Source organism: Cyclopterus lumpus, chromosome 17 (genome assembly GCF_009769545.1).
Source record: "Cyclopterus lumpus isolate fCycLum1 chromosome 17, fCycLum1.pri, whole genome shotgun sequence".
NCBI classification, from domain to species: Eukaryota; Metazoa; Chordata; class Actinopteri; order Perciformes; family Cyclopteridae; genus Cyclopterus; species Cyclopterus lumpus.
Window position 1 is genome coordinate 22375770 of NC_046982.1, and position 27594 is coordinate 22403363.

At 41.0% G+C, this 27594-nt stretch overlaps 2 protein-coding genes across 2 annotated transcripts; both read left to right on the plus strand.

Annotated features, from left to right (window-relative positions):
• The first annotated feature begins 6213 nt into the window (after positions 1-6213).
• On the plus strand, positions 6214-11818 carry cldn15la (claudin 15-like a). Its single transcript, XM_034556118.1, has 5 exons — positions 6214-6430; positions 8061-8225; positions 8590-8671; positions 11089-11202; positions 11599-11818. The coding sequence occupies exons 1-5, from the start codon at positions 6214-6216 to the stop codon at positions 11678-11680; spliced, it is 660 nt and encodes a 219-aa protein (XP_034412009.1). The 3' UTR covers positions 11681-11818.
• A 6592-nt stretch (positions 11819-18410) lies between these two features.
• Positions 18411-27175, plus strand: saga (S-antigen; retina and pineal gland (arrestin) a). The gene is made up of 15 exons (XM_034555764.1): positions 18411-18458; positions 18851-18911; positions 19023-19067; positions 19661-19860; positions 21336-21395; positions 21469-21536; positions 22434-22569; positions 22791-22875; positions 22962-23034; positions 24313-24450; positions 25509-25586; positions 26113-26127; positions 26259-26311; positions 26534-26543; positions 27052-27175. The coding sequence occupies exons 1-15, from the start codon at positions 18411-18413 to the stop codon at positions 27173-27175; spliced, it is 1194 nt and encodes a 397-aa protein (XP_034411655.1).
• The last annotated feature ends 419 nt before the right edge of the window (positions 27176-27594 follow it).

Genomic DNA, 27594 nt, shown 5'->3' on the forward strand with positions numbered 1-27594 from the left:
GTTCAGATGGTAGTAACGTGTATATATGTGTGTATATGTGTGTATACGTGTGTATACGTGTGTGTATCTTCCGGTTCAGATGGTAGTAACGTGTACATATGTGTGTATATGTGTGTATACGTGTGTGTATCTTCCGGTTCAGATGGTAGTAACGTGTATATATGTGTGTATATGTGTGTATACGTGTGTATACGTGTGTGTATCTTCCGGTTCAGATGGTAGTAACGTGTCCTGCTTCGCTGCAGACTTTGAACTCATGGAGATGAAACATTAACAGAGACCATAAAGCTCTAAACACAAAACAGCTCTTCTTTGTTCCTCAGAAACATCAGACACTCATCTCTTCCTCCTTCACTCAGATTACACATGTATTCATGTGTTCACTCATATGATTCATGTGTTCAGTCAGATTATTCATGTGTTCACTCATATGATTCATGTGTTCAGTCAGATTATTCATGTGTTCACTCATATGATTCATGTGTTCAGTCAGATTATTCATGTGTTCACTCATATTATTCATGTGTTCAGTCAGATTATTCATGTGTTCACTCATATGATTCACGTGTTCAGTCAGATTATTCATGTGTTCACTCATATGATTCACGTGTTCAGTCAGATTATTCATGTGTTCACTCATATGATTCATGTGTTCAGTCACATTATTCATGTGTTCACTCATATGATTCATGTGTTCAGTCAGATTATTCATGTGTTCACTCATATTATTCATGTGTTCAGTCAGATTATTCATGTGTTCACTCATATTATTCATGTGTTCAGTCAGATTATTCATGTGTTCACTCATATTATTCATGTGTTCAGTCAGATTATTCATGTGTTCACTCATATTATTCATGTGTTCAGTCAGATTATTCATGTGTTCACTCATATGATTCATGTGTTCACTCATATTATTCATGTGTTCAGTCAGATTATTCATGTGTTCACTCATATGATTCACGTGTTCAGTCAGATTATTCATGTGTTCACTCATATGATTCACGTGTTCAGTCAGATTATTCATGTGTTCACTCATATGATTCACGTGTTCAGTCAGATTATTCATGTGTTCACTCATATGATTCACGTGTTCAGTCAGATTATTCATGTGTTCACTCATATGATTCACGTGTTCAGTCAGATTATTCATGTGTTCACTCATATGATTCATGTGTTCAGTCAGATTATTCATGTGTTCACTCATATTATTCATGTGTTCAGTCAGATTATTCATGTGTTCACTCATATGATTCACGTGTTCAGTCAGATTATTCATGTGTTCACTCATATTATTCATGTGTTCAGTCAGATTATTCATGTGTTCACTCATATTATTCATGTGTTCAGTCAGATTATTCATGTGTTCAGTCAGATTACACATGTATTCATGTGTTCAATTCAATTCAATTCAATTCAGTTTATTTTGTATAGCCCAATATCACAAATTACAAACTCCCCTCAGAGGGCTTTACAATCTGTACACATACGACATCCCTGACCTTTGACCTCACATCGAATCAGGAAAAACTCCCCAAAAATAACCTTTGACAGGGAAAAAAGGGAAGAAACCTTCAGGAGAGCAACAGAGGAGGATCCCTCTCCCCGGATGGACAGAAGAATAGATGTCATGTGACCAGATGAACAGAGTTACAGAGTTACATAAACACATTACATGAATATGACAATGTATGAATGGAACTCCAATCCATGAAACAGAAGGAGGTAGAGAGGAGGGGGGGCGGGGCATCAGAAGGGCCAATGGGAGGCCGGCTCACCAGCATCAGACACCTCCAGGTCCAATGGACCCTATGAGACGTGAAGTCACAACGACTCCGGGGAGGAAGCAGAGTTAATAAGGTGCAATGGAGAGATGTAAATTCATCCATAAGGAGAGAGAGAAGAGGAGAGAGGTGCTCAGTGTATCCTAAAACATCCCCCAGCAGCCTATAAGCCTATAGCAGCATATCAAGGGGCTGGACCAGGACAAACCTGATTCAGCCCTAACTATAAGCACTATTAAAGAGGAAAGTCTTAAGTCTATTCTTGAATGAGGTGACTGTGTCTGCCTCCCGGACTGAAAGTGGAAGCTGGTTCCATAAAAGAGGAGCTTGATAACTGAAGGCTCTGGCTCCCATCCTACTTTTTAGGACTCTAGGAACCACAAGTAGCCCCACATTTAGTGAGCAGCTCTCTAGTGGGGCAATATGGTACTACAAGCTCCTTAAGATATGATGGTGCATCACCAATCAAGGCTTTGTAGGTGAGGAGAAGAATTTTAAATGTGATTCTTGATTTTACAGGGAGCCAGTGCAGAGCAGCTAATACAGGAGTAATGTGATCTCTTTTCTTAGTTTTTGTGAGTACACAAGCTGCAGCATTCTGGATCAACTGGAGGGATTTAAGAGACTTATTAGAGCAGCCTGATAATAAGGAGTTGCAGTAATCTAGTCTGGAAGTAACAAACGCGTGAACCAGCTTTTCTGCATCTTTTTGGGACAAGATGTGCCTGATTTTTGAAATGTTACGTAGATGAAAAAATGCAGTTCTTGAGATTTGCTTAACGTGGAGTTAAAGGACAAGTCTCGGTCAAAGATAACTAGAGATTCTTTACAGTGGTGTTGGATGCCAGGGCAATGCCATCTACAGAAACCACATCACCAGATAATTGATCTCTGAGGTGTTCAGGGCCAGTAAAATAACTTCAGTTTTGTCTGAGTTTAACATCAGGAAGTTACAGGTCATCCATGTTTTTATGTCTTTAAGACATTCTTGAATTTTAGCGAGCTGGTTGGTCTCCTCTGGTTTGATCGATAGATATAATTGAGTATCGTCTGCATAGCAATGAAAGTTTATGCAGTGTTTCCTGATAATATTGCCCAAAGGAAGCATATATAAGGTAAATAAAATTGGTCCAAGCACAGAACCTTGTGGAACTCCGTGATTAACGTTGGTGGTCATTGAGGCTTCATCGTTTACAAATACAAACTGAGATCGATCTGATAAATAGGATTTAAACCAACTTAGTGCGGTACCTGAAATGCCAATCGACTGATCCAGTCTCTCTAATAGGATGTTATGATCAATGGTGTCGAACGCAGCACTAAGGTCTAATAATACCAGTACGGAGATGAGTCCTTTATCAGCACTAAGGTCTAACAAGACCAGTACAGAGATGAGTCCTTTATCAGCACTAAGGTCTAACAAGACCAGTACAGAGATGAGTCCTTTATCAGCACCAAGGTCTAACAAGACCAGTACAGAGATGAGTCCTTTATCAGCACTAAGGTCTAACAAGACCAGTACAGAGATGAGTCCTTTATCAGCACTAAGGTCTAACAAGACCAGTACAGAGATGAGTCCTTTAACAGCACTAAGGTCTAATAATACCAGTACAGAGATGAGTCCTTTATCAGCACTAAGGTCTAACAAGACCAGTACAGAGATGAGTCCTTTATCAGCACTAAGGTCTAACAAGACCAGTACAGAGATGAGTCCTTTATCAGCACCAAGGTCTAACAAGACCAGTACAGAGATGAGTCCTTTATCAGCACTAAGGTCTAACAAGACCAGTACAGAGATGAGTCCTTTATCAGCACTAAGGTCTAACAAGACCAGTACAGAGATGAGTCCTTTATCAGCACTAAGGTCTAACAAGACCAGTACAGAGATGAGTCCTTTATCAGCACCAAGGTCTAACAAGACCAGTACAGAGATGAGTCCTTTATCAGCACTAAGGTCTAACAAGACCAGTACAGAGATGAGTCCTTTATCAGCACTAAGGTCTAACAAGACCAGTACAGAGATGAGTCCTTTATCAGCACTAAGGTCTAACAAGACCAGTACAGAGATGAGTCCTTTATCAGCACTAAGGTCTAACAAGACCAGTACGGAGATGAGTCCTTTATCAGCACTAAGGTCTAACAAGACCAGTACAGAGATGAGTCCTTTATCAGCACTAAGGTCTAACAAGACCAGTACAGAGATGAGTCCTTTATCTGATGCATTAGGAGGTCATTTGTAATTTTCACCAGTGCTGTCTCTGTGCTGTTTTCTAAATCCTGACTGAAACTCCTCAAATAAACTATTCTGATGTAGGAAGTCACTCAACTGATTTGCGACTACTTTCTCAAGGATCTTAGAGAGGAAGGGAAGGTTAGAGATCGGTCTGTAGTTAGCCAACACCTCTGGATTAAGAGTGGTCTTCTTCAGGAGAGGTTTAATTACAGCTACTTTGAAGGAATGTGGTACATGGCCTGTTAGCAAAGACACATTAACAATATCCAGCAGAGAGGTGCCAATTAAAGGCAACACGTCTTTAAGCAGCCTCGTTGGGATGGGGTCTAAGAGATAGGTAGACGGTTTAGAAGTAGAAACCATTGAGGACAATTGGTCTAGGTTAATGGGAGAAAAGCTATCCAAATATACACCAGGGCATACAGCCGTTTCCAAGGCCACTCCTCTTGAGGACAGATCGGCAGTAGTTGAGGGCAAGAGATCATCAATCTTGCCTCTAATAGTTCAAATCTTTTCATTGAAGAAGTTCATGAAGTCATTACTACTGAGGTCTATAGGAATACACAGCTCCACAGAGCTGTGACTCTCTGTCAGCCTGGCTACAGTGCTAAAGAGAACCCTGGGGTTGTTCTTATTTTTCTCTATTACTGATGAATAATAGGCTGCTCTGGCATTACGGAGAGCCTTCTTATATGTTTTAAGACTATCTCGCCAAACTAAGCGTGATTCTTCCAGATTGGTGGAACGCCATATGCTTTAAAGCTTTCGTGAAGTTTGCTCAGTCAGTTCAGTCAGATTACACATTTATTCATGTGTTCAGTCAGATTACACATGTATTCATGTGTTCAGTCAGATTACACAAATGCATTCATGTGTTCAGTCAGATTACACAAATGCATTCATGTGTTCAGTCAGATTACACATGTATTCATGTGTTCAGTCAGATTACACATGTATTCATGTGTTCAGTCAGATTACACAAATGCATTCATGTGTTCAGTCAGATTACACAAATGCATTCATGTGTTCAGTCAGATTACACATGTATTCATGTGTTCACTCAGATTACACATGTATTCATGTGTTCACCAAACGAACCGAAAGCTGTCGTGAATGATGGAGAAAGAACTTCCTCACACATTAATAACACATTAATAATACATTAATAACACGTTCATCCTTCTCCTGCCGTGGAGACTTCTGGCTTTAACTGGAGGGAAGACGTCCCGCTGAAATATTGAAGGTTATTGAAAGTTATTGAAGGTTATTGAAAGTTATTGAAGGTTATTGAAAGTTATTGAAAGTAATTGAAGGTTATTGAAGGTTATTGAAGGTTAATCTGTCTCAGTTGGAGAGAACATTACAGATTTAGTAAGAACAATAGCTCTGAAACATAAATATGAGAGTAAACCATGAATGCTGGTGTAGAAATCATCATCACCATCATCACCACCATCACCATCATCATCATTACCACCATCACCACCATCACCATCATCATCATCACCACCATCACCATCATCATCACCATCATCACCACCATCATCACCATCATCATCATCACCATCATCACCACCATCACCATCACCATCATCATCATCATCACCATCATCACTACCATCACCACCATCATCATCACCATCATCACCACCATCATCATCACCATCATCATCATCATCATCACCATCATCATCATCATCATCATCACCATCATCATCATCACCACCATGTGACTAACCCTGAGTGGGAGGCGTGTGGAGCTCCAGGGAGTGGCTCTCTCTGGTTTATGGCTCCGCTGAGGGCAAAGTTCTCCGCTCGGAGCCTCAGACATCAGACCAACGAGCGCAGCAGAGACCAGATCCTCCAGCAGCCGAGCCCGCCTGACCTCCACCGAGGCGTTCACCAGGCCTCTTCTCTCTAGACCTCCACCGAGGCGTTCACCAGGCCTCTTCTCTCTAGACCTCCACCGAGGCGTTCACCAGGCCTCTTCTCTCTAGACCTCCACCGAGGCGTTCACCAGGCCTCTTCTCTCTAGACCTCCACCGAGGCGTTCACCAGGCCTCTTCTCTCTAGACCTCCACCGAGGCGTTCACCAGGCCTCTTCTCTCTAGACCTCCACCGAGGCGTTCACCAGGCCTCTTCTCTCTAGACCTCCACCGAGGCGTTCACCAGGCCTCTTCTCTCTAGACCTCCACCATGTCGACGGCCGTGGAAGCCACCGGCTTCGTCATGTGCCTCGTCAGCTGGCTGATCACCGGCGCCGCGCTGGCCAACGACTACTGGAAGATCTCCACCGTGTCCGGCAGCGTCATCATCTCCCAGAGGCAGTTCGAGAACCTGTGGCACTCCTGCGCCGAGAACAGCGCCGGCATCGCCGAGTGCCGGGACTTCGAGTCGATGCTCGCCCTCCCAGGTAAGACCAGGACCCCCCACCCAGACCCTCTCAGCTCCAAGAACCTCTATTCACAGGAGACGGGAATGTAGGTCCAAGTTAAGACAGAAAAACGTCCATTAAAGTTAAAAAATAATTTAAAGTTTTGAATCAACTCGATTTAGAATATTAAATTATGAATGAAATCTCGTGAAGAGACAAAATGACGTCACGAAGATTTTACGGTTATTAAAGATGAATTAACTCGATCGGTGGAGCTTGTCATAAAAATAGTTTGTTGTTGTTGTTGTTGTTGTTGTAATTCTTCTGAAAGAGATTATTATTAATATTATTAATAAACCGGCCTCGTGGATTCTTTCTGCAGTCAGAAAGTTTCCCCTGAAACAGAATGAAGATCACTTACTCATCAAAAAGGAAACGCAACTTCATGCAACAAATAGATTTTTAATTCCTTTTAATAATTATATTTTCTCTCCGCGTTGTTTGTGGCGCGTCGGGTCACTTCCTCTTTCGGGTCACTTCCTCTTTCGGGTCACTTCCTCTTTCGGGTCACTTCCTCTTTCGGGCGCCATTTTAAACATCGACTGACCGTAAAATGGAGGGAAGCGAAGGCCGTTTAACGAGATATAATTATTATATTTCATTAAACGATCGTATTGTTTCGGCTTCTCGCCGTTGACTCTCTACTCACTCGGGTTAGATGGACACATTTAAGGTTATGTGCCTCAAGTATTAATTCTGTAAAATAATAAAAAGGAAACGAGTAAATAAAAAGTGTGGGACTGCAACACGACTGCAAATAAATCTTCCCTTATTTTAACATTAATTATTTAAGAATTAAACATAAGATTTAAAATATAATGTACTAAAAAATAAATAAAAAATACTTAATTTTTATATATATATATATATATATATATATAGTTTATTTTGGATATTTACAATAAAGTTCTGTAAGTTTGAATAAAGAGTTCCTAAAAGTGGAGTGAGAGGGTTTTATTAGCTGAAAAGAGATTTCAGACAGTTAACCTCAAAACAAGAGAAGACAGTTTACTGGTTGATTATTATTGATTATTGTAGCGGATGATTCGTTGTTCTGTCGCCGGGTGAAACCCATAACGAGGCGTGGCAGGTTTCTATGATCGTTAACGGGTCAATGAGTCACCAGCGGCTGTAAAGCTCAACTGATAAGTTCTTATCTCTGTTTCCTCTCCGGAGACACAAAAAGACCCGAAATATGTGTCAGTCCGAGAGGACCCGAAATGGCTAGGATTATTATTATTATTATTATTATTATTATTATTATTATTATTATTATTATATATTGTTTTATTATTATTATTATTTGTTGTTTTATTTTTATTTCATTATTATTATTTCTTTCTGTATATTATATTTAATACATTTTTGCAAAAAACTTTTTGTATATTTAAATAGTATAATATAATACATTCCCCCTCCCCCAATCCTTTCTAATTACACAGTCATATAAATTGCAGACTTGTTAACCATGTAAACACAGAATTTCCCCTTAAATTTCCCCTTATTTCAACACTCCCAGTAACTCAGTTTTAGTTGGAAGTTGAAATCCCGTCGTGGCTGTTGAAAGGTGCTCTCTTCATGAACTCTTCCTCGCGCTCCTCTTCCTCAGCTCACATCCAGGCGAGTCGCGCCCTGATGATCATGTCTCTGCTGCTCGGCCTCGCCTCCATGATCGTGTCTCTGCTCGGCCTGAAGTGCATCAAGATGGGCTCGGCCACCGACCAATCCAAGGCCAAGATCGCCATCAGCGGAGGCGTCCTGAGCATGCTGGCAGGTGAGCTTCACGTGCACTCCAGAAGATAAACATGGATGTCCTATTTAACGTCAATGAAGCTTAAAAGTCTGCTCAGAAAATCTGATGATTAATGACTCTCTTCTGCTGCATTTCTTTTATTTTGTTATACATTAAAAGGCTTTAAAGGGCTTTTATTTTGAAATATGAGGGTTGTGTTTGAACTTTATTCATCATAAGTTTTTTTACAAAATCATAATAAATTGTATGAGGCTACAGAAAGTAACGAGGTCCAACGAAGAAACATGAAAAACAGAAAAAAAGAAGAAAAAAAAAAATCTGTACTAATATATTAATAATAATAAGGTGTCGGTATCATTCGTGTTCTTTTGTCCGTGTGTTGCAGGGCTGTGCTGCATGATCTCGGTCTCCTGGTACGCCTACAGAGTCGTGGAGGACTTCCACAACCCGTTCTTTGGTGGCGTGAAGTGGGTCACACACAATGTTCATACACACATCATATACACATCATACACACATCATACACACATCATACACACATCATACACACATCATACACACATCATACACACATCATACACACATCATACACACATCATACACACAATGTTCATACACACATCATATACACATCATACACACATCATACACACATCATACACACATCATACACACATCATACACACATCATACACACATCATACACACATCATACACACAATGTTCATACACACATCATATACACATCATACACACATCATACACACATCATACACACATCATACACACATCATACACACATCATACACACATCATACACACATCATACACACATCATATACACATCATACACACATCATACACACATCATACACACATCATATACACATCATACACACATCATACACACATCATACACACATCATACACACATCATACACACATCATACACACATCATACACACATCATATACACATCATACACACATCATACACACATCATACACACATCATACACACATCATACACACAATGTTCATACACACAATGTTCATACACACATCATACACACATCATACACACAATGTTCATACACACATCATACACACATCATACACACATCATACACACATCATACACACATCATACACACATCATACACACATCATACACACATCATACACACATCATACACACATCATATACACATCATACACACATCATACACACATCATACACACATCATACACACATCATACACACATCATACACACATCATACACACATCATACACACATCATATACACATCATACACACATCATACACACATCATACACACATCATACACACATCATACACACATCATACACACATCATACACACATCATACACACATCATACACACATCATACACACATCATACACACATCATACACACATCATACACACATCATACACACATCATACACACATCATACACACATCATACACACATCATACACACATCATACACACATCATACACACATCATATACACATCATACACACATCATACACACATCATACACACATCATACACACATCATATACACATCATACACACATCATGTTTATATGTTGCATGTTTGTAGGTTGCATGATTACAGGTTGCGTGGTTTTAGGTTGCCTGTTTGTAGGTTGCATGTTTGTAAGTTGCATGGTTGTAGGTTGCATGTTTATAGGTTGCAAGGTTGTAGGTTGCGTGGTTGTAAGTTGCCTGTTTGTAGGTTGCGTGGTTGTAGGTTGTGTGGTTGTAGGTTGCCTGGTTGTAGGTTGCATGTTTACAGGTTGCGTGGTTGTAGGTTGCATGTTTGCAGGTTGCGTGGTTGTAGGTTGTGTGGTTGTAGGTTGCGTGGTTGTAGGTTGCATGTTTACAGGTTGCGTGGTTGTAGATTGTGTGGTTGTAGGTTCCCTGTTTGTAGGTTGCATGGTTGTAGGTTGAATGTTTACAGGTTGCAAGGTTGTAGGTTGCCTGTTTGTAGGTTGCTTGGTTGTAGGTTGCGTGGTTGTAGGTTGCCTGTTTGTAGGTTGCATGGTTGTCGGTTGCATGATTACAGGTTGCAAGTTTGTAGGTTGCTTGGTTGTAGGTTGCCTGTTTGTAGGTTGCGTGGTTGTAGGTTGCCTGGTTGTAGGTTGCATATTTACATGATGCATGGTTGTAGGTTGCATGTTTACAGGTTGCATGGTTGTAGGTTGCCTGTTTGTAGGTTGCGTGGTTGCAGGTTGCCTGGTTGTAGGTTCCGTGGTCTTAGGTTGCATGTTTACAGATTTTGTGGTTTTAGGTTGCCTATTTGTAGGTTGCGTGGTTGTAAGTTGCATGTTTGTAGGTTGTGTGGTTGTAGGTTGCCTGGTTGTAGGTTGCGATGTTGTAGGTTGCAGGTTGCCTGTTTGTAGGTTGCCTGTTTACAGGTTGCTTGGTTGTAGGTTGCCTGTTTGTAGGTTGCATGGATGTAGGTTGCCTGGTTGTAGGTTGCATATTTACATGATGCATGGTTGTAGGTTGCATGTTTACAGGTTGCGTGGTTGTAGGTTGCATGTTTGCAGGTTGCGTGGTTGTAGGTTGTGTGGTTGGAGGTTGCCTGGTTGTAGGTTGCGATGTTGTAGGTTGCAGGTTGCCTGGTTGTAGGTTGCCTGTTTACAGGTTGCATGGTTGTAGGTTGCACGTTTACAGGTTGCGTGGTTGTAGGTTGCGTGGTTGCAGGTTGCGTGGTTGCAGGTTGCGTGGTTCTAGGTTGCATGTTTGCAGGTTGCGTGGTTGCAGGTTGCATGTTTACAGGTTGCATGGTTGTAGGTTGCGTGGTTGCAGGTTGTGTGTTAACATGTTTGTGTGTCGTGTGTCTCCAGGTTCGAGCTGAGTACTGGTCTCTACTTGGGATGGGGCGGGTCCTGTCTGGCCATACTGGGTGGAGGATTTCTCTGCTCCGCCTTTAAGAGAATGACACCTGAAGGAAAGAAAAGGTACGAACAAACCTGAGATCATCATCTTCTGTCTTTACAATTTAAAGTGATAGTACCGTCTCGTTGTTACATCACTGATGGATGTGGTCAGAAGAGTTTCACCTGTAACCACACCCACCACTGATGTCACGGCGTCCTTGAGTGCACCTGTGCATCGCTGCATCCAGGTGAGACAACATTTTAAGGAAGCAGCTCAAATATTTTCAGAGGAAACAACTTTTTCTCAGAATTATTCGAGCAACTTCTGGTCAATTGAGTGAGCCGTCAGCGGCCAATCAGGGGAGACAATTTCATAACTGAACAAAGAGCAGCATGCACAGTTTTTTTATTTTAGTTATATCGAGAAACTGTCGACTCGTTTCATTTCTGTGACTCTGTCTCGCTCTTGTTTTGCAGCGGCTTCTATGGAAACAAGGCCCCGAGGGTCTACACGGCGACAGCCAAGTCCGATCCAGATTCAGCCAGAGCCTACGTCTGAACATCTGGACACCTTCGAGGACGTCGTGCTGTCTCTCATTGGTTTCCTGACATTGTCCTGACCCATGTAAACTAAATCAACAAAGTTATAACCCTCAAAATAAGAAGGAGACCAGCTGTTTGTCCCCCGATGCGATGATTACCGTAAACTTATTACATGTCTTATAGAATATGTAGTATACTGTGTCTTTAAATATGAACATGTAGTAAACTGTGTCTTTATATATGGACATGTAGTATAATGTCTCTTTAAATATGGATATGTAGTTTAATGTCTCTTTAAATATGGACGTGTAGTATAATATCTATTTAAATATGGACGTGTAGTAAAGTATAATGTCTAATAGAATAAGGACATGTAGTATACTGTGTCTTTAAATATGGACATATAGTATATTGTCTCTTTAAATAACATGTAGTATACTGTGTCTTTAAATAAGGACATGTAGGATAATGTCTCTTTAAATAAGGGCATATAGTATACTGTCTCTTTAAATAAGGACATATAGTATACTGTCTCTTTAAATAAGGACATATAGTATACTGTCTCTTTAATTAAGGACATGTAGGATAATGTCTCTTTAAATAAGGACATATAGTATACTGTCTCTTTAAATAAGGACATATAGTATACTGTCTCTTTAAATAAGGACATGTAGTATAATGTCTCTTTAAATAAGGACATATAGTATACTGTCTCTTTAAATAAGGACATATAGTATACTGTCTCTTTAAATAAGGACATATAGTATACTGTCTCTTTAATTAAGTACATGTAGTATAATGTCTCTTTAAATAAGGACATATAGTATACTGTCTCTTTAATTAAGGACATGTAGGATACTGTCTCTTTAAATATGAACATGAAGTATGATGTCTCGTAGAAAAATGGACTTTTCTGTCCTTTTGAAATATTTGTTTCTTTTTTTTATGAGTTTTTGACGTGAAATCTAAAATCTAAATCTCGAGGATATTAAAAGATTAGTGGATGATTGCTAAAGATTCTGTAATTCTGTGTGGAGTTTATTATGATCGGAATAAAGGTTTTATTATACATAATAAACGTGTTTGTTTGTGTTTTTTGGTTATTGTGTTTTAAAGGCAACAGTGCCTGATGATTAATTATTCATATTTCACTCACAGACTGTAATTAATGTTTAAAAAAAAATCTTTCACACATAAACTTGTGGTCATTATAAGCCTCTAACACAAAGGCACAATAAAGTCTTCAGTGAAAACATTAATAAACACTTTTAAAGTTTTCAATAAATTACCATGAATATTGGATAAAAGGGTTTAAAGTAAAGTTTCATCATGTGTGTGTGTGTGTGTGTGTGTGTGTGTTGTAATCTCCTGTGTAATAATGATGATTAATGTGCTGCAGGCCGATAATCCACCGCTGTCTGTTTACCTGCTGACGGCAGCGGACCGTGGATTAGAGCCCCGCCTCCCGGTCTATCTATAGACCTCCTCTCATGGAGACCGGATCCAACCGGCCAGTCGACCTTCAGCCGCCTCGACTCCAAGAGAAGTCTATGCTTCATGTGTTAAAGCTGCATTCTCTCTACTGACCACCAGGGGGTGACTCCTCTGGTTGTATAGAAGTCTATGCTTCATGTGTTAAAGCTGCATTCTCTCTCCTGACCACCAGGGGGCGACTCCTCTGGTTGTATAGAAGTCTATGCTTCATGTGTTAAAGCTGCATTCTCTCTCCTGACCACCAGGGGGCGACTCCTCTGGTTGTATAGAAGTCTATGCTTCATGTGTTAAAGCTGCATTCTCTCTCCTGACCACCAGGGGGCGACTCCTCTGGTTGTATAGAAGTCTATGCTTCATGTGTTAAAGCTGCATTCTCTCTCCTGACCACCAGGGGGCGACTCCTCTGGTTGTATAGAAGTCTATGCTTCATGTGTTAAAGCTGCATTCTCTCTCCTGACCACCAGGGGGCGACTCCTCTGGTTGTATAGAAGTCTATGCTTCATGTGTTAAAGCTGCATTCTCTCTACTGACCACCAGGGGGCGACTCCTCTGGTTGTATAGAAGTCTATGTTTCATGTGTTAAAGCTGCATTCTCTCTCCTGACCACCAGGGGGCGACTCCTCTGGTTGTATAGAAGTCTATGCTTCATGTGTTAAAGCTGCATTCTCTCTCCTGACCACCAGGGGGCGACTCCTCTGGTTGTATAGAAGTCTATGCTTCATGTGTTAAAGCTGCATTCTCTCTACTGACCACCAGGGGGCGACTCCTCTGGTTGTATAGAAGTCTATGCTTCATGTGTTAAAGCTGCATTCTCTCTCCTGACCACCAGGGGGCGACTCCTCTGGTTGTATAGAAGTCTATGTTTCATGTGTTAAAGCTGCATTCTCTCTCCTGACCACCAGGGGGCGAGTCCTCTGGTTGTATAGACGTCTATGCTTCATGTGTTAAAGCTGCATTCTCTCTCCTGACCACCAGGGGGCGACTCCTCTGGTTGTATAGAAGTCTATGCTTCATGTGTTGAAGCTGCATTCTCTCTCCTGACCACCAGGGGGCGACTCCTCTGGTTGTATAGAAGTCTATGCTTCATGTGTTAAAGCTGCATTCTCTCTACTGACCACCAGGGGGCGACTCCTCTGGTTGTATAGAAGTCTATTTTTCATGTGTTAAAGCTGCATTCTCTCTCCTGACCACCAGGGGGCGACTCCTCTGGTTGTATAGAAGTCTATGCTTCATGTGTTAAAGCTGCATTCTCTCTCCTGACCACCACGGGCGACTCCTCTGGTTGTATAGAAGTCTATATAAATGTTGTTTCATTGTCGTCGTTGTTTCATTGTCGTTGTTTCATTGTCGTTGTTTCATTGGTGTCGTTGTTTCATTGTCGTTGTTTCATTGTCGTTGCTTCATTGTCGTTGTTTCATTGTCGTTGTTTCATTGTCTTTGTTTCATTGTCGTTGTTTCATTGTTGTTGTTTCATTGTCGTTGTTTCATTGTCGTCGTTGTTTCATTGTCGTTGTTTCATTGTCGTCGTTGTTTCAATGTCTTTGTTCCATTGTCGTTGTTTCATTGTCGTTGTTTCATTGTCGTTGTTTCAATGACTTTGTTTCATTGTCGTTGTTTCATTGTCGTTGTTTCATTGTCGTTGTTTCATTGTCGTTGTTTCATTGTCGTTGTTTCATTGTCGTTGTTTCATTGTCGTCGTTGTTTCAATGTCTTTGTTTCATTGTCGTTGTTTCATTGTCGTCGTTTCATTGTCGTCGTTGTTTCAATGTCTTTGTTTCATTGTCGTTGTTTCATTGTCGTTGTTTCATTGTCGTTGTTTCATTGTCGTTGTTTCATTGTCGTTGTGTCATTGTCGTTGTTTCATTGTCGTTGTGTCATTGTCGTTGTTTCATTGTCGTTGTTTCATTGTCTTTGTTTCATTGTCTTTGTTTCATTGTCGTTGTGTCATTGTCGTTGTTTCATTGTCGTTGTTTCATTGTCGTCGTTGTTTCAATGTCTTTGTTTCATTGTCGTTGTTTCATTGTCGTTGTTTCATTGTCGTTGTTTCATTGTCTTTGTTTCATTGTCTTTGTTTCATTGTCGTTGTGTCATTGTCGTTGTTTCATTGTCGTTGTTTCATTGTCGTTGTTTCATTGTCGGCGTTGTTTCAATGTCTTTGTTTCATTGTCGTTGTTTCATTGTCGTTGTTTCATTGTCGTTGTTTCATTGTCTTTGTTTCATTGTCGTTGTTTCATTGTCTTTGTTTCATTGTCATTGTTTCATTGTCTTTGTTTCATTGTCTTTGTTTCATTGTCGTTGTGTCATTGTCGTTGTTTCATTGTCGTTGTTTCATTGTCTTTGTTTCATTGTCTTTGTTTCATTGTCGTTGTTTCATTGTCGTTGTTTCATTGTCGTTGTTTCATTGTCTTTGTTTCATTGTCGTTGTTTCATTGTCTTTGTTTCATTGTCATTGTTTCATTGTCTTTGTTTCATTGTCTTTGTTTCATTGTCGTTGTGTCATTGTCGTTGTTTCATTGTCGTTGTTTCATTGTCGTTGTTTCATTGTCTTTGTTTCATTGTCTTTGTTTCATTGTCGTTGTTTCATTGTCGTTGTTTCATTGTCTTTGTTTCATTGTCTTTGTTTCATTGTCGTTGTTTCATTGTCGTTGTTTCATTGTCTTTGTTTCATTGTCTTTGTTTCATTGTCGTTGTTTCATTGTCGTTGTTTCATTGTCTTTGTTTCATTGTCTTTGTTTCATTGTCGTTGTTTCATTGTCTTTGTTTCATTGTCTTTGTTTCATTGTCGTTGTGTCATTGTCGTTGTTTCATTGTCTTTGTTTCATTGTCTTTGTTTCATTGTCTTTGTTTCATTGTCGTTGTTTCATTGTCGTTGTTTCATTGTCTTTGTTTCATTGTCTTTGTTTCATTGTCGTTGTTTCATTGTCGTTGTTTCATTGTCTTTGTTTCATTGTCTTTGTTTCATTGTCATTGTTTCATTGTCTTTGTTTCATTGTCTTTGTTTCATTGTCGTTGTGTCATTGTCGTTGTTTCATTGTCGTTGTTTCATTGTCGTTGTTTCATTGTCTTTGTTTCATTGTCTTTGTTTCATTGTCGTTGTTTCATTGTCGTTGTTTCATTGTCTTTGTTTCATTGTCTTTGTTTCATTGTCTTTGTTTCATTGTCGTTGTTTCATTGTCGTTGTTTCATTGTCTTTGTTTCATTGTCTTTGTTTCATTGTCGTTGTTTCATTGTCGTTGTTTCATTGTCTTTGTTTCATTGTCTTTGTTTCATTGTCGTTGTTTCATTGTCTTTGTTTCATTGTCTTTGTTTCATTGTCGTTGTGTCATTGTCGTTGTTTCATTGTCTTTGTTTCATTGTCTTTGTTTCATTGTCTTTGTTTCATTGTCGTTGTTTCATTGTCGTTGTTTCATTGTCTTTGTTTCATTGTCTTTGTTTCATTGTCGTTGTTTCATTGTCGTTGTTTCATTGTCTTTGTTTCATTGTCTTTGTTTCATTGTCGTTGTTTCATTGTCTTTGTTTCATTGTGTTCCTCTCTAATCCTCTTTGTGCTGACTGAAGGGAAACCAGCTTCAATCCGCTCAGTCGGTCGGTCCGTCTGGGTGTTGTTGTTTGAGGACGAGGAAGAGGAGGAGGAGGAGGAGGAGGAGGAGGAAGAAGAGGAGGAGGATGTCTCGCGCTGAGTACTGAGGGTTGGTTAAAGTTCACAGCCGGGTCACCTGATTGGCTGACAGAGGGCAGAGGGCGTTTACATATCGAGCCTCTTTGACCAACAACTCATCTTCATCACTGCTCATCTTCATCACTGATCACCTTCATCACTGATCACCTTCATCACTGCTCACCTTCATCACTGCTCACCTTCATCACTGCTCACCTTCATCACTGCTCACCTTCATCACTGCTCAGGTGAGTGTCTGGTTCTTTTGCTGGTTAGTGATTAACTATCTTCAAACAGGTCATCACTTGTTTTAAATATGAAATATGATCAAAGAGACGAAAAGAAAGACTCACAAACTGAATCAATGTTGTTACAATGTTGTCGTTTGTTCCTGAATCTGATACAAATGATTTGATTTGACCAGAAAACTATCAACACGGTTTGTTTTTGATGCAGAAAAATACAAAATGTAAAAACAATCTTTATACAACATGTACGTGTGTGTGTGTGTGTGTGTGTGTGTGAGTGTGAGTGTGAGTGTGTGTGTGTGTGTGTGTGTGTGTGAGTGTGAGTGTGAGTGTGTGTGCGTGTGAGTGCGTGTGAATGTGTGTGTGTGTGTGTGTGTGTGAGTGTGAGTGTGTGTGCGTGTGAGTGCGTGTGAATGTGTGTGTGTGTGTGTGTGTGCAGTGTGTGTGTGTGTGCCTGTGAGTGTGTGTGAATGTGGATGTGTGTGTGTGTGTGCAGTGTGTGTGTGTGTGCCTGTGAGTGTGTGTGAATGTGAATGTGAATGTGTGTGTGTGTGTGTGTGTGTGTGTGTGTGTGTGTGTGTGCAGTGTGTGTGTGTGTGCCTGTGAGTGTGTGTGAATGTGGATGTGTGTGTGTGTGTGTGTGCAGTGTGTGTGTGTGTGCCTGTGAGTGTGTGTGAATGTGAATGTGTGTGTGTGTGTGTGTGTGTGTGCAGTGTGTGTGTGTGTGCCTGTGAGTGTGTGTGAATGTGAATGTGTGTGTGTGTGTGTGTGTGTGTGTGTGTGTGTGCAGTGTGTGTGTGTGTGCCTGTGAGTGTGTGTGAATGTGAATGTGTGTGTGTGTGTGTGTGTGTGTGTGTGTGTGCAGTGTGTGTGTGTGTGCCTGTGAGTGTGTGTGAATGTGAATGTGTGTGTGTGTGTGTGTGTGTGCAGTGTGTGTGTGTGTGCCTGTGAGTGTGTGTGAATGTGAATGTGTGTGTGTGTGTGTGTGTGTGTGTGCAGTGTTTTAAACAACAGATTTTAGTCCACAGGGGGCGCCAGAACCATATATATAAATATATATATATATTTATATAAATATATATATATATTTATATAAATATATATATATATTTATATAAATATATATATATTTATATAAATATATATATACATAGTTATATTTATATAAATCTATATTTATATTTAGATAAATCTAAATATATATATGTATTTAGATAAATATATATATATATACATAAAACTGAGCCTAAAGATAAAGGTGCTTCATTATAGAGACAGATGAGATCGTTCTGTAATGTTTGATCATAAATCATGAAGCTCGTCTCTTCCTCGTCTCAGACGCCGACATGAGTCCAAGAAATGTGGTTTTCAAGAAGATGTGCAAGGACAAGTCGGTGAGGCTCTGACATGGAATATGAATCTGAAGAAGGAGGTCATCACACATTGTCTCTGTAAAAACCTCACACATCAACAAAAGGAAACAATAATTTATGTTCTGGAAATGGATGAAAACGAGCACATAATTAATAACAAAGGGCCTCGTTTGCATATTTCAGAAAACCTTTAACACCAGAAACATTCAGTCTATTAGTCTAATAAATGTTCTTTTAGTTATTACGCCAGCTGTTGGTTTAATTGACTTATTGTTTAGGTTTTTAATTATTTTATTATAGATCTTAATAATGTGGATTTGATCCGACAGTCGTGTTCAGAAAAAGAGTTGAGGGATAAAATATGAATAAAAAAGATAAAAAACCAACATAGTGGACTTGTTTGAATGGTTCAGGTCGGGGTCTACATGGGGAGGAGAGACTTCGTGGACCACGTGGACTCTGTGGACCCAGTGGGTGAGTTCCCTCACCAGGACACAACTAAAGCTATTTATATTGATATTTAATAGAACAGTGATTGTCCTGGTAACTAAAATTCAATTTAAAAAGACCTGTTTGTACCACTAGATGGCGTCATCCTCATCGATCCCGAGGCTCTGCGGGGGAAGAAAGGTCGGTCCCTGAACACACCACAGGACGCTGAGTTCAAAGTCACCTCACAATATTCTTCTCGTGCATTAAAAATGGAATTGTTTCCTTTGAAGTGGCGGCTCGCTCCATTCAAGTGACTTTATTAAAGTTGTAGAAATCATTTAATTTCACACAGAATTACAGATATGTTCTGTATTTTCTCACTTTGATCTAAATATGTTCTTCATGTTTTATTCATTTTAGAATCATCTCCCAAAAAGCCGGCGGCACAGATTTTTGAATTTTTAAAGCAGATTAAAATATATAAAATAAACATCTGAGCTTCATGTGGACATAAGTTTACTGACATTAATCTGTGTTTTCTTTAATAAGTCTTTAACAGCACTTCAAGACTTATTAAAGATCTTCTTCAGCCTTTATTGACATCTCATCATAACTTAGCTATTACATAAATATGTAGTTGGCTGAGTACTTCTGTGAATGTGTATTCTTTGTAACGGCATGTTCATGTATTTATAGTGAAATATTGAACAAAACACACACAATAACACTCCCTGTTAAACTGTGTGTCTGGCTGATCCCTGTGATCATCTCCGTCTGTCCTCGTCCTCCAGTGTTCGTCACCCTGTCCTGCACCTTTCGGTACGGCAGAGACGACATGGACGTGATGGGGATCGCCTTCCGCCGGGAGCTGTACCTGTGCACCCGCCAGGTGTACCCGCCCCTTCAAGACCGCGAGCAGGGCATCCACACCACGACGCAGGCCAAGCTGCTGCGCAAGCTGGGAGACAACGCCTACCCGTTCTTCTTCGAGGTGAGACCACGAGGGGGACAGCTGGAAGGACTTCATGATCCTGCTTTCAAAATGAGACCTTAATGTTGTGGCCCAAGACCTCCACCGTACCTCACGATGACACAAATAACCACCGGGAGACACAAGAAGACGACCAAGATGTCACAATGACTACGAAGAGGGTCAAAACTACCACAACGAGACACAACTACCACAAAGACACACAAAACTACCACAAAGAGGCACAACAACCACAAAGAGACACAACTTCCACAAAGACACACAAAACAACCACAACGAGACACAACAACCACAAAAACACACAAAACTACCACAAAGACACACAAAACTACCACAAAGAGGCACCACAAAGAGACAACACTACCACAAAGACAAACAAAACTACCACAAAGAGACAAAACTACCACAAAGAGACAAAACAACCACAAAGACACACACAACTACCACAAAGAGACACAACAACCACAAAGAGACAAAACTACCACAAAGAGACAAAACAACCACAAAGACACACAAAACTACCACAAAGAGGCACCACAACCACAAAGAGACAACACTACCACAAAGACAAACAAAACTACCACAAAGAGACAAAACTACCACAAAGAGACAAAACAACCACAAAGACACACACAACTACCACAAAGAGACACAACAACCACAAAGAGACAAAACTACCACAAAGAGACAAAACAACCACAAAGACACACAAAACTACCACAAAGAGGCACCACAACCACAAAGAGACAACACTACCACAAAGACAAACAAAACTACCACAAAGAGACAAAACTACCACAAAGAGACAAAACAACCACAAAGACACACACAACTACCACAAAGAGACACAACAACCACAAAGACACACAAAACTACCACAAAGACACACAAAACTACCACAAAGAGACAAAACAACCACAAAGAGGCACAACAACCACAAAGACACACACAACTACCACAAAGAGGCACAACAACCACAAAGAGACAAAACTACCACAAAGACAAACAAAACTACCACAAAGAGGCACAACGTGACCACAATGAGACAAAACTACCACAAAGAGACAAAAAAACCACAAAGAGACAAAAAAAAACACAAAGACACACACAACTACCACAAAGAAACACACAACTACCACAAAGAGACAGAACAACCACAAAGACAATCAAAACTACCACAAAGAGGCACAACGTGACCACAAAGAGACAAAACTACCACAAAGAGACAAAAAAAACACAAAGACACACACAACTACCACAAAGAAACACACAACTACCACAAAGAGACAGAACAACCACAAAGACACACAAAACTACCACAAAGAGGCACAACATGTCCACGAAGGGACATACACTTTGAGACACAACTCCAGTCCCAGTATATTTTCTCCGTTATTGAAAGTATAACTTGTCATATTCGTCACACTAAATCCTTTTAACGGTAAAATCTGATGGCGTTGTGCTCTTGTCCTCAGTTCCCTGACAATCTGCCTTGCTCAGTGGCCCTCCAGCCATCGCCCCACGACGTCGGCAAGGTAAGATCCCGCCCGGGAATCGAACCGTCGGCGCTGACGTGGACGCTGACGGCCGCTCTCTCTTCTCCTGCAGCAATGTGCCGTCGAGTTCGAGGTCAAAGCGTTCAGCGGCGAGCGCCAAGACGCCAAGACGCACAAACGGCGAGTCGCATTTACACGTTACACTCAAGATTATGCTCAACATTTATGTGTCTTTGTCTACATCTTTAATATCATCATTTCAACATTAGTATCTTTAGTTCAATTCAATTCAATTCAGTTTATTTTGTATAGCCCAATATCACAAATTACAAACTCCCCTCAGAGGGCTTTACAATCTGTACACATACGACATCCCTGACCTTTGACCTCACATCGGATCAGGAAAAACTCCCCAAAAATAACCTGACAGGGAAAAAAGTGAAGAAACCTTCAGGAGAGCAACAGAGGAGGATCCCTCTCCCCGGATGGACAGATGAATAGATGTCATGTGACCAGATGAACAGAGTTACAGAGTTACATAAACATTCAATGAATATGACAATGTATGAATGGACCTCCAATCCATGAAACAGAAGGAGGTAGAGAGGAGGGGGGGCGGGGCATCAGCAGGGCCAATGGGAGGCCGGCTCACCAGCATCAGACACCTCCAGGTCCAATGGACCCTATGAGACGTGAAGTCACAACGACTCCGGGGAGGAAGCAGAGTTAATAAGTTGCAATGGAGAGATGTAAATTCATCCATAAGGAGAGACAGAAGAGGAGATAGGTGCTCAGTGTATCCTAAAACATCCCCCAGCAGCCTATAAGCCTATAGCAGCATATCAAGGGGCTGGACCAGGGCAGACCTGATTCAGCCCTAACTATAAGCACTATTAAAGAGGAAAGTCTTACGTCTATTCTTGAATGAGGTGACTGTGTCTGCCTCCAGGACTGAAAGTGGAAGCTGGTTCCATAAAAGAGGAGCTTGATAACTGAAGGCTCTTGCTCCCATCCTACTCCTCTCCTCATCCTCTCCTCCTCCCCTCCTCCTCTCCTCCTCCTCCTCCCCGTCACCAGGAGCTCCGTGAAGCTGATGATCAGGAAGGTCCAGTACGCCCCCCAGATCGAGGGTCTGGCTCCCAGTGTGGAGACCAGCAGAGACTTGGTGATGTCGGACAAGGCGCTGCATGTGAAGGCCAGCCTGGACAAAGAGGTGCTCCTCACGCATGACTCCTCCGCCATGAGGCCTTCAGCAGCATCTTCTTCATGTTCATAATTATGTCTGCGGCAGTGCTTTTGTGATTGAAGACCATTTATTCTGCTTTTATACCTTTTGATGAACACAGTTTGAACTCTTTCATGTGTTTCTCTACATCAGCTTTTCACATGAGATGTTTGTAAAGCACTTTGTAATATCTTGGTCATAACCTTCAGACGTACTACCACGGGGAGACCGTCAAGGTGCACGTCAGCGTCACAAACAACTCCAGCAAGAACATCAAGAACATCATCGTCTCTGGTGAGCGGCTCATCTCACATTCGGTTCTTTGCTGTAACGTAGACGTGATGTCTGAACCCGTCGTTGCTTCTTCTCGTCCTCCTCAGTGGACCAGGTGGCCACGGTGGTGCTGTACTCCAACGACAGCTACGCCAAATCTGTGGCCATCGAGGAACCGGGGTAAGAAAGCACGAATGCATTTCATCATCACGTCTGTGGATCAGCGAGTTCTTTTGTCTGAGCTTCATGTGTCCAGCTGAGTCTCTGGAACACGTTTATTCTGGTGGAATAAACAAAACTCCAAAGAAAATATAAGCAGAACTATAACAGCCACAATAGTTAAGACTTGAATACGAAGGAATAAAGAAAGATGCAAAGATGGAGGTTTGTGCTTTTGTCACAATTATTGATGAGTGTGGACCTTCTTTGATGGACATCGGCTTTGATAAATGAATAAACTGTATTAACAAATGTGACAGAGTACAACAGTTTATCTGGCCTTTGTTAAACGCTGCTAATTACCCCGTGTTGGAGGATGATGGCCAATACATATGTGTTGCAGTGTTTGATTAGAGATTATGTTCAATATGATTGTTGTGCTGCGGGAGGACGGGGTGCTGGACTCGTTGCAACGGGCCATCCGGTCTCTGTAGGCCTGCAGTAGATCTGTGTTCAACCACGTTCCCGGTGGGTGTTGGCCTCCGCCAGGGCTGCCCTACATCACCGGTCCTGTTCATGGACAGGATATCTAGATGTAGCCGGGGGGTTGGAGAACGTCGGGTTCGGAGGTCTCGGGATCGCCTCTCTGCTGTTTGCGGATGATGTGGTCCTGTTTGCCTCCTCGGACCGTGACCTCCAGCATTCACTGCGGCGGTTTGCAGCCGAGTGTGAAGCGACCGGGATGAGAGTTAGCACCTCCAAATCTGAGGCCATGGTGCTCTGAAGGAAACCAGTGGATTGAACTTGGAGTTGAGGTTCTGCTCCTTCGTGTTGAAAGGAGTCAGCTGAGGGGGTTCAGGCATCTAATCAGGATGCCTCCTGGTCGCCTCCTACTGGAGGTTTTCCAGGCTCGTCCATCTGGGAGGAGACCCCGGGGAAGACCCAGGACACGCTGGAGGGGTAATATCTCTCAGAATGCCTCAGGATCCCCCAGAATGAGCTGGAGAATGTTGCGGGGGTAAGGGAAGTCTGGGTCAGCTGCCACCGAGACCCGACCCCGGATTAGCGGCTGATAATGGATGGATGGATAATTGTTAACCTGCAAAGGCTGCTTGACCAGATTCTGACACCAGTAACTGAAACCTGGATTTTGACCTCAGTGCAAAGATTCAAAAGCTCAAAGTGAGTCGGAGGACATTTGAGATTTGGATGCTCGATGATGAAACCAGCTCGTTGCTGCGTTTAGTTGGAACGCGTCTTGTTTGCTGCTTTATACTCAAGCTGAATGTGCATTCTCAGGGATTCAGTGTCTCCTGGAGCGACCCTGCACAAGGTCTACAAGCTGCTTCCTGTGCTGGCCAACAACAGGGAGAGGAGGGGCATCGCTGTGGACGGCAAGCTGAAGCATGAAGACACCAACCTGGCGTCATCCAGCATGTGAGCAACAAACACAAACAAACAAACAATGGGTCAGTGGATGCAGGAGATAAATAATAATATCTACTTAGTTCCAGGGGAAAAATGTAGATACCAGTGATAACAGTGAAATACTTGGTTAGGTTTAGACAACACAAATACTTAGTGAGATTGAGGCAAAAAAAAATCTTAGTTATGCCATAAAATACTTGGTTATGTTTAAGCTTCAAAACTAATGAGTTATGTTTAAGGAAATAAAAGGAACTACTTCGGTATAGGCAACAGAAATACTAATGGAAGTCCAGGTAAAGTTTGAGGAATACTTTGTTAGATTTAGGCAAAAAAAAATACTTAAGTTCAGGAAATGAGCGTGAAATACTTGGTTATGTTTAAGCATCAAAACTAATGAGTTACATTTAGGGAAATAAAGTTAAATACTTCAGGTTTAAGTCATTAATTAGGTTCAGGAAAGATCATAAAATAGAGTTACAGTTAGGCAACAAAACTACTAATGCAAGTTTAGGAAAAAGTTGCAAAATACTTAGTTTCATTTAGGAAACAAGACCAAACCGGGTGGGACCACAAGCTAGTTCAACAGGTTAAAACTCCTTAGTTAGGTTAAGGAAAAGATCCTTAAATACTTGGATTGGTTTAATCAATAAAATCCTTAGTTAGGTTAAGGAAAAGATCCTTAAATACTTGGATTGGTTTAATCAATAAACTCCTTAGTTAGGTTAAGGAGAAGATTATTAAATACTTAGTTATGTTTAATCAATAAACTCCTTAGTTAGGTTAAGGAGAAGATTATTAAATAGTTAGTTATGTTTAATCAATAAACTCCTTAGTTAGGTTTCACAAGGAGCACAATCAATGGCGTCCTGGGTGAAATAAAAAATGACCCACCTCCACTTCCTCGTTCGTACGTAGATTTACATACAAACTTGTAATATCTACAATGTACAACTTATTAATTTTTCAAGGAATAGCTGCAGATGTATGAGAGCAGCCGACTCCATGAGAGCTCAGTCATCGAGCCGGATTATTATGACTTTCATCAAATGTGTGTTTTTCACTTTTAGTATCAAGGACGGTGTGCTGAAGGAAGTTATGGGGATCATGGTTTCATACAGAATCATGGTGAAGCTCATCGTTGGAGGGTCAGTCAAGTGTGTGTGTGTGTGTATGTGTGTGTGTGTGTGTGTGTGTGTGTGTGCGTGTGTGTGTGTGTGTGTGTGTGTGTGTGTGTGTGTGTGTGCGTGTGTGTGTGTGTGTGTGTGTGTGTGTGTGTGTGTGATTTTGTTTTCCTGGAAATTATTTTTATTTCTAGAAAACATTCTCATCACTCCAAATGCTTTGTGTCTCATCATCATTTATTCATCAGCTGTATTTCCATTCACTTTGTTGCATTCTGCTTTTATCAATACACCAAATGTTCCACCTCATTAAGCATAAAAAGTTGTTTAGTGACATTTTGAGGGCATGTCTTTTTTCCTTCTTTTTACTCTGTGGAGACCAAAAACAGAGCAAAGAGAGGAAGAATATTGGACTAACATCTTTTTTTTGGATTGACTTTGAACTCTTGACTGTTGCCAGCTTTCTAATATTTGCAATCTGTGTATTATTTTGTTAAAAATCTAAACATTCATCATCCAAACGTCACCTTTGTCTCTGTTGTGCTCTCAGGCTGATGGGATCAAGGTGAGTTCATCTCGACTTGTTCTCATTAATAGTAAAAAGTGACAAAATAATATAACTGTTACATCGTGTACTGTGTATTAATTCATCAATAACGCTGCAGTGAGAACTCTTTGTTTTGGTTTGTGACGCAGTGAGGTCGGCCTGCAAGTTCCCTTCAAGCTGATGCATCCCAAACCTGATGCAGGTAAGGAAACTACACTCCCATCGATCCTCCATCGTCCACCTTATTGTTAACAGCATTATTTACTATATACGTATATATATATATATATATATATATATATATATATATATATGTATGTATGTATATATGTATGTATGTATAGTCGGGTGAAAGGAAGCCGACCAACTAAACCTTCTGATTTTTATTTCGGACTTTTCTTTCTTTCTTGATTGCTGCCAACAGTGAAGGAGAGGTAAGATGGTTTATGGTCTCAATCTCTAGTTTCAAGTCTTCTTCAATACAGCGTGATGTTCATTTAGTAAATTATGGTCATTTAGAGTCAAACAGACCATAAAGCAGGGGATGCTTTAGGGCGGGGCTACAAAGTGATTGACAGGTCGACACCCCAGCGTGCAATGAATGAATTATTTGCAGGTTACTTGTTGTAGCAAAAACCAAGATGGCAACGGCCTGAATTCCAAACTCAAAGCTTCAAAACAGAAGTCCACAAACCAATGGATGACGTCACCGTGATGAAGTCCACTTCTTATACACAGTCTGTGCTAAAGTCAAATACTGACAACACATGGTAAAGTACTGCAGTGTGCAGTGACATATTTAATAATCCAGAGGTTGAGGTCAAAAGGTTTCTGCTTGGTTGAAGCTCCCCTGAAAGTCTGTTTTTCTTGTGATGAATCCCATTATTGTGCCTTTGATATAAAATGCTAGCAGCTCTTCTTTAACACTGATGTCCTCTGCAGTGAGATGGAGGAGGAGATGGAGTTCCAGGAGTTCCAGCGCTCCGACCTGAAGGGGATGAAGAATGACGAGGACGAAGATGGAAACGTGTCGGGTGGCGACGACATTGCGCCCAAAGAGAAATAAAGAAGAGATTTGGCCAAACCGCGACGGCTTAAACTAAAACAGCTGGGAGTTTGAGCCGCCTCGGAGTTTGTACTAGAAAAAAGTTGAGACTTAATTTAAGGACCATACCTGTGTTTTTCATGTTTTAGTACAACTTGGGCATACTTATAAGTACCTAAAGTAGAGGCACTAAAATACAGCCCTCAGATATCATTGGCTCATCTTTTCGTTAAAGCTATCCTGTTAGCGAGAAGCTGCTTATTCTGACATCCAGCAGTAACAGATTCACATGATGATTCATCAGGAGTCTTTGGGTTTACGTCACCTGATGAACGTGAAAGTCCAACAGTACTCTCTTTTAGCTCTGTTTTTGGTCTCCAGCCCCAGGGAAATATCTGCTTCTTTAGCTGCTAAAAAGCTACCAGCTTGGCCGTAAACAA

What these genes read in the sequence shown, in the direction of transcription:
- cldn15la (XM_034556118.1), top strand. Translation starts at nt 6,214, where the DNA reads ATGTCGACGGCCGTGGAAGCCACCGGCTTCGTCATGTGCCTCGTCAGC. An exon ending in CCGTTCTTTGGTGGCGTGAA is followed by an intron (nt 8,672 to 11,088) that starts GTGGGTCACACA and finishes GTGTGTCTCCAG; the next exon opens with GTTCGAGCTGAGTACTGGTC. An exon ending in ACACCTGAAGGAAAGAAAAG is followed by an intron (nt 11,203 to 11,598) that starts GTACGAACAAAC and finishes CTTGTTTTGCAG; the next exon opens with CGGCTTCTATGGAAACAAGG.
- saga (XM_034555764.1), top strand. Translation starts at nt 18,411, where the DNA reads ATGAGTCCAAGAAATGTGGTTTTCAAGAAGATGTGCAAGGACAAGTCG. An exon ending in CAAGAACATCATCGTCTCTG is followed by an intron (nt 22,876 to 22,961) that starts GTGAGCGGCTCA and finishes CGTCCTCCTCAG; the next exon opens with TGGACCAGGTGGCCACGGTG. An exon ending in GTGGCCATCGAGGAACCGGG is followed by an intron (nt 23,035 to 24,312) that starts GTAAGAAAGCAC and finishes GTGCATTCTCAG; the next exon opens with GGATTCAGTGTCTCCTGGAG.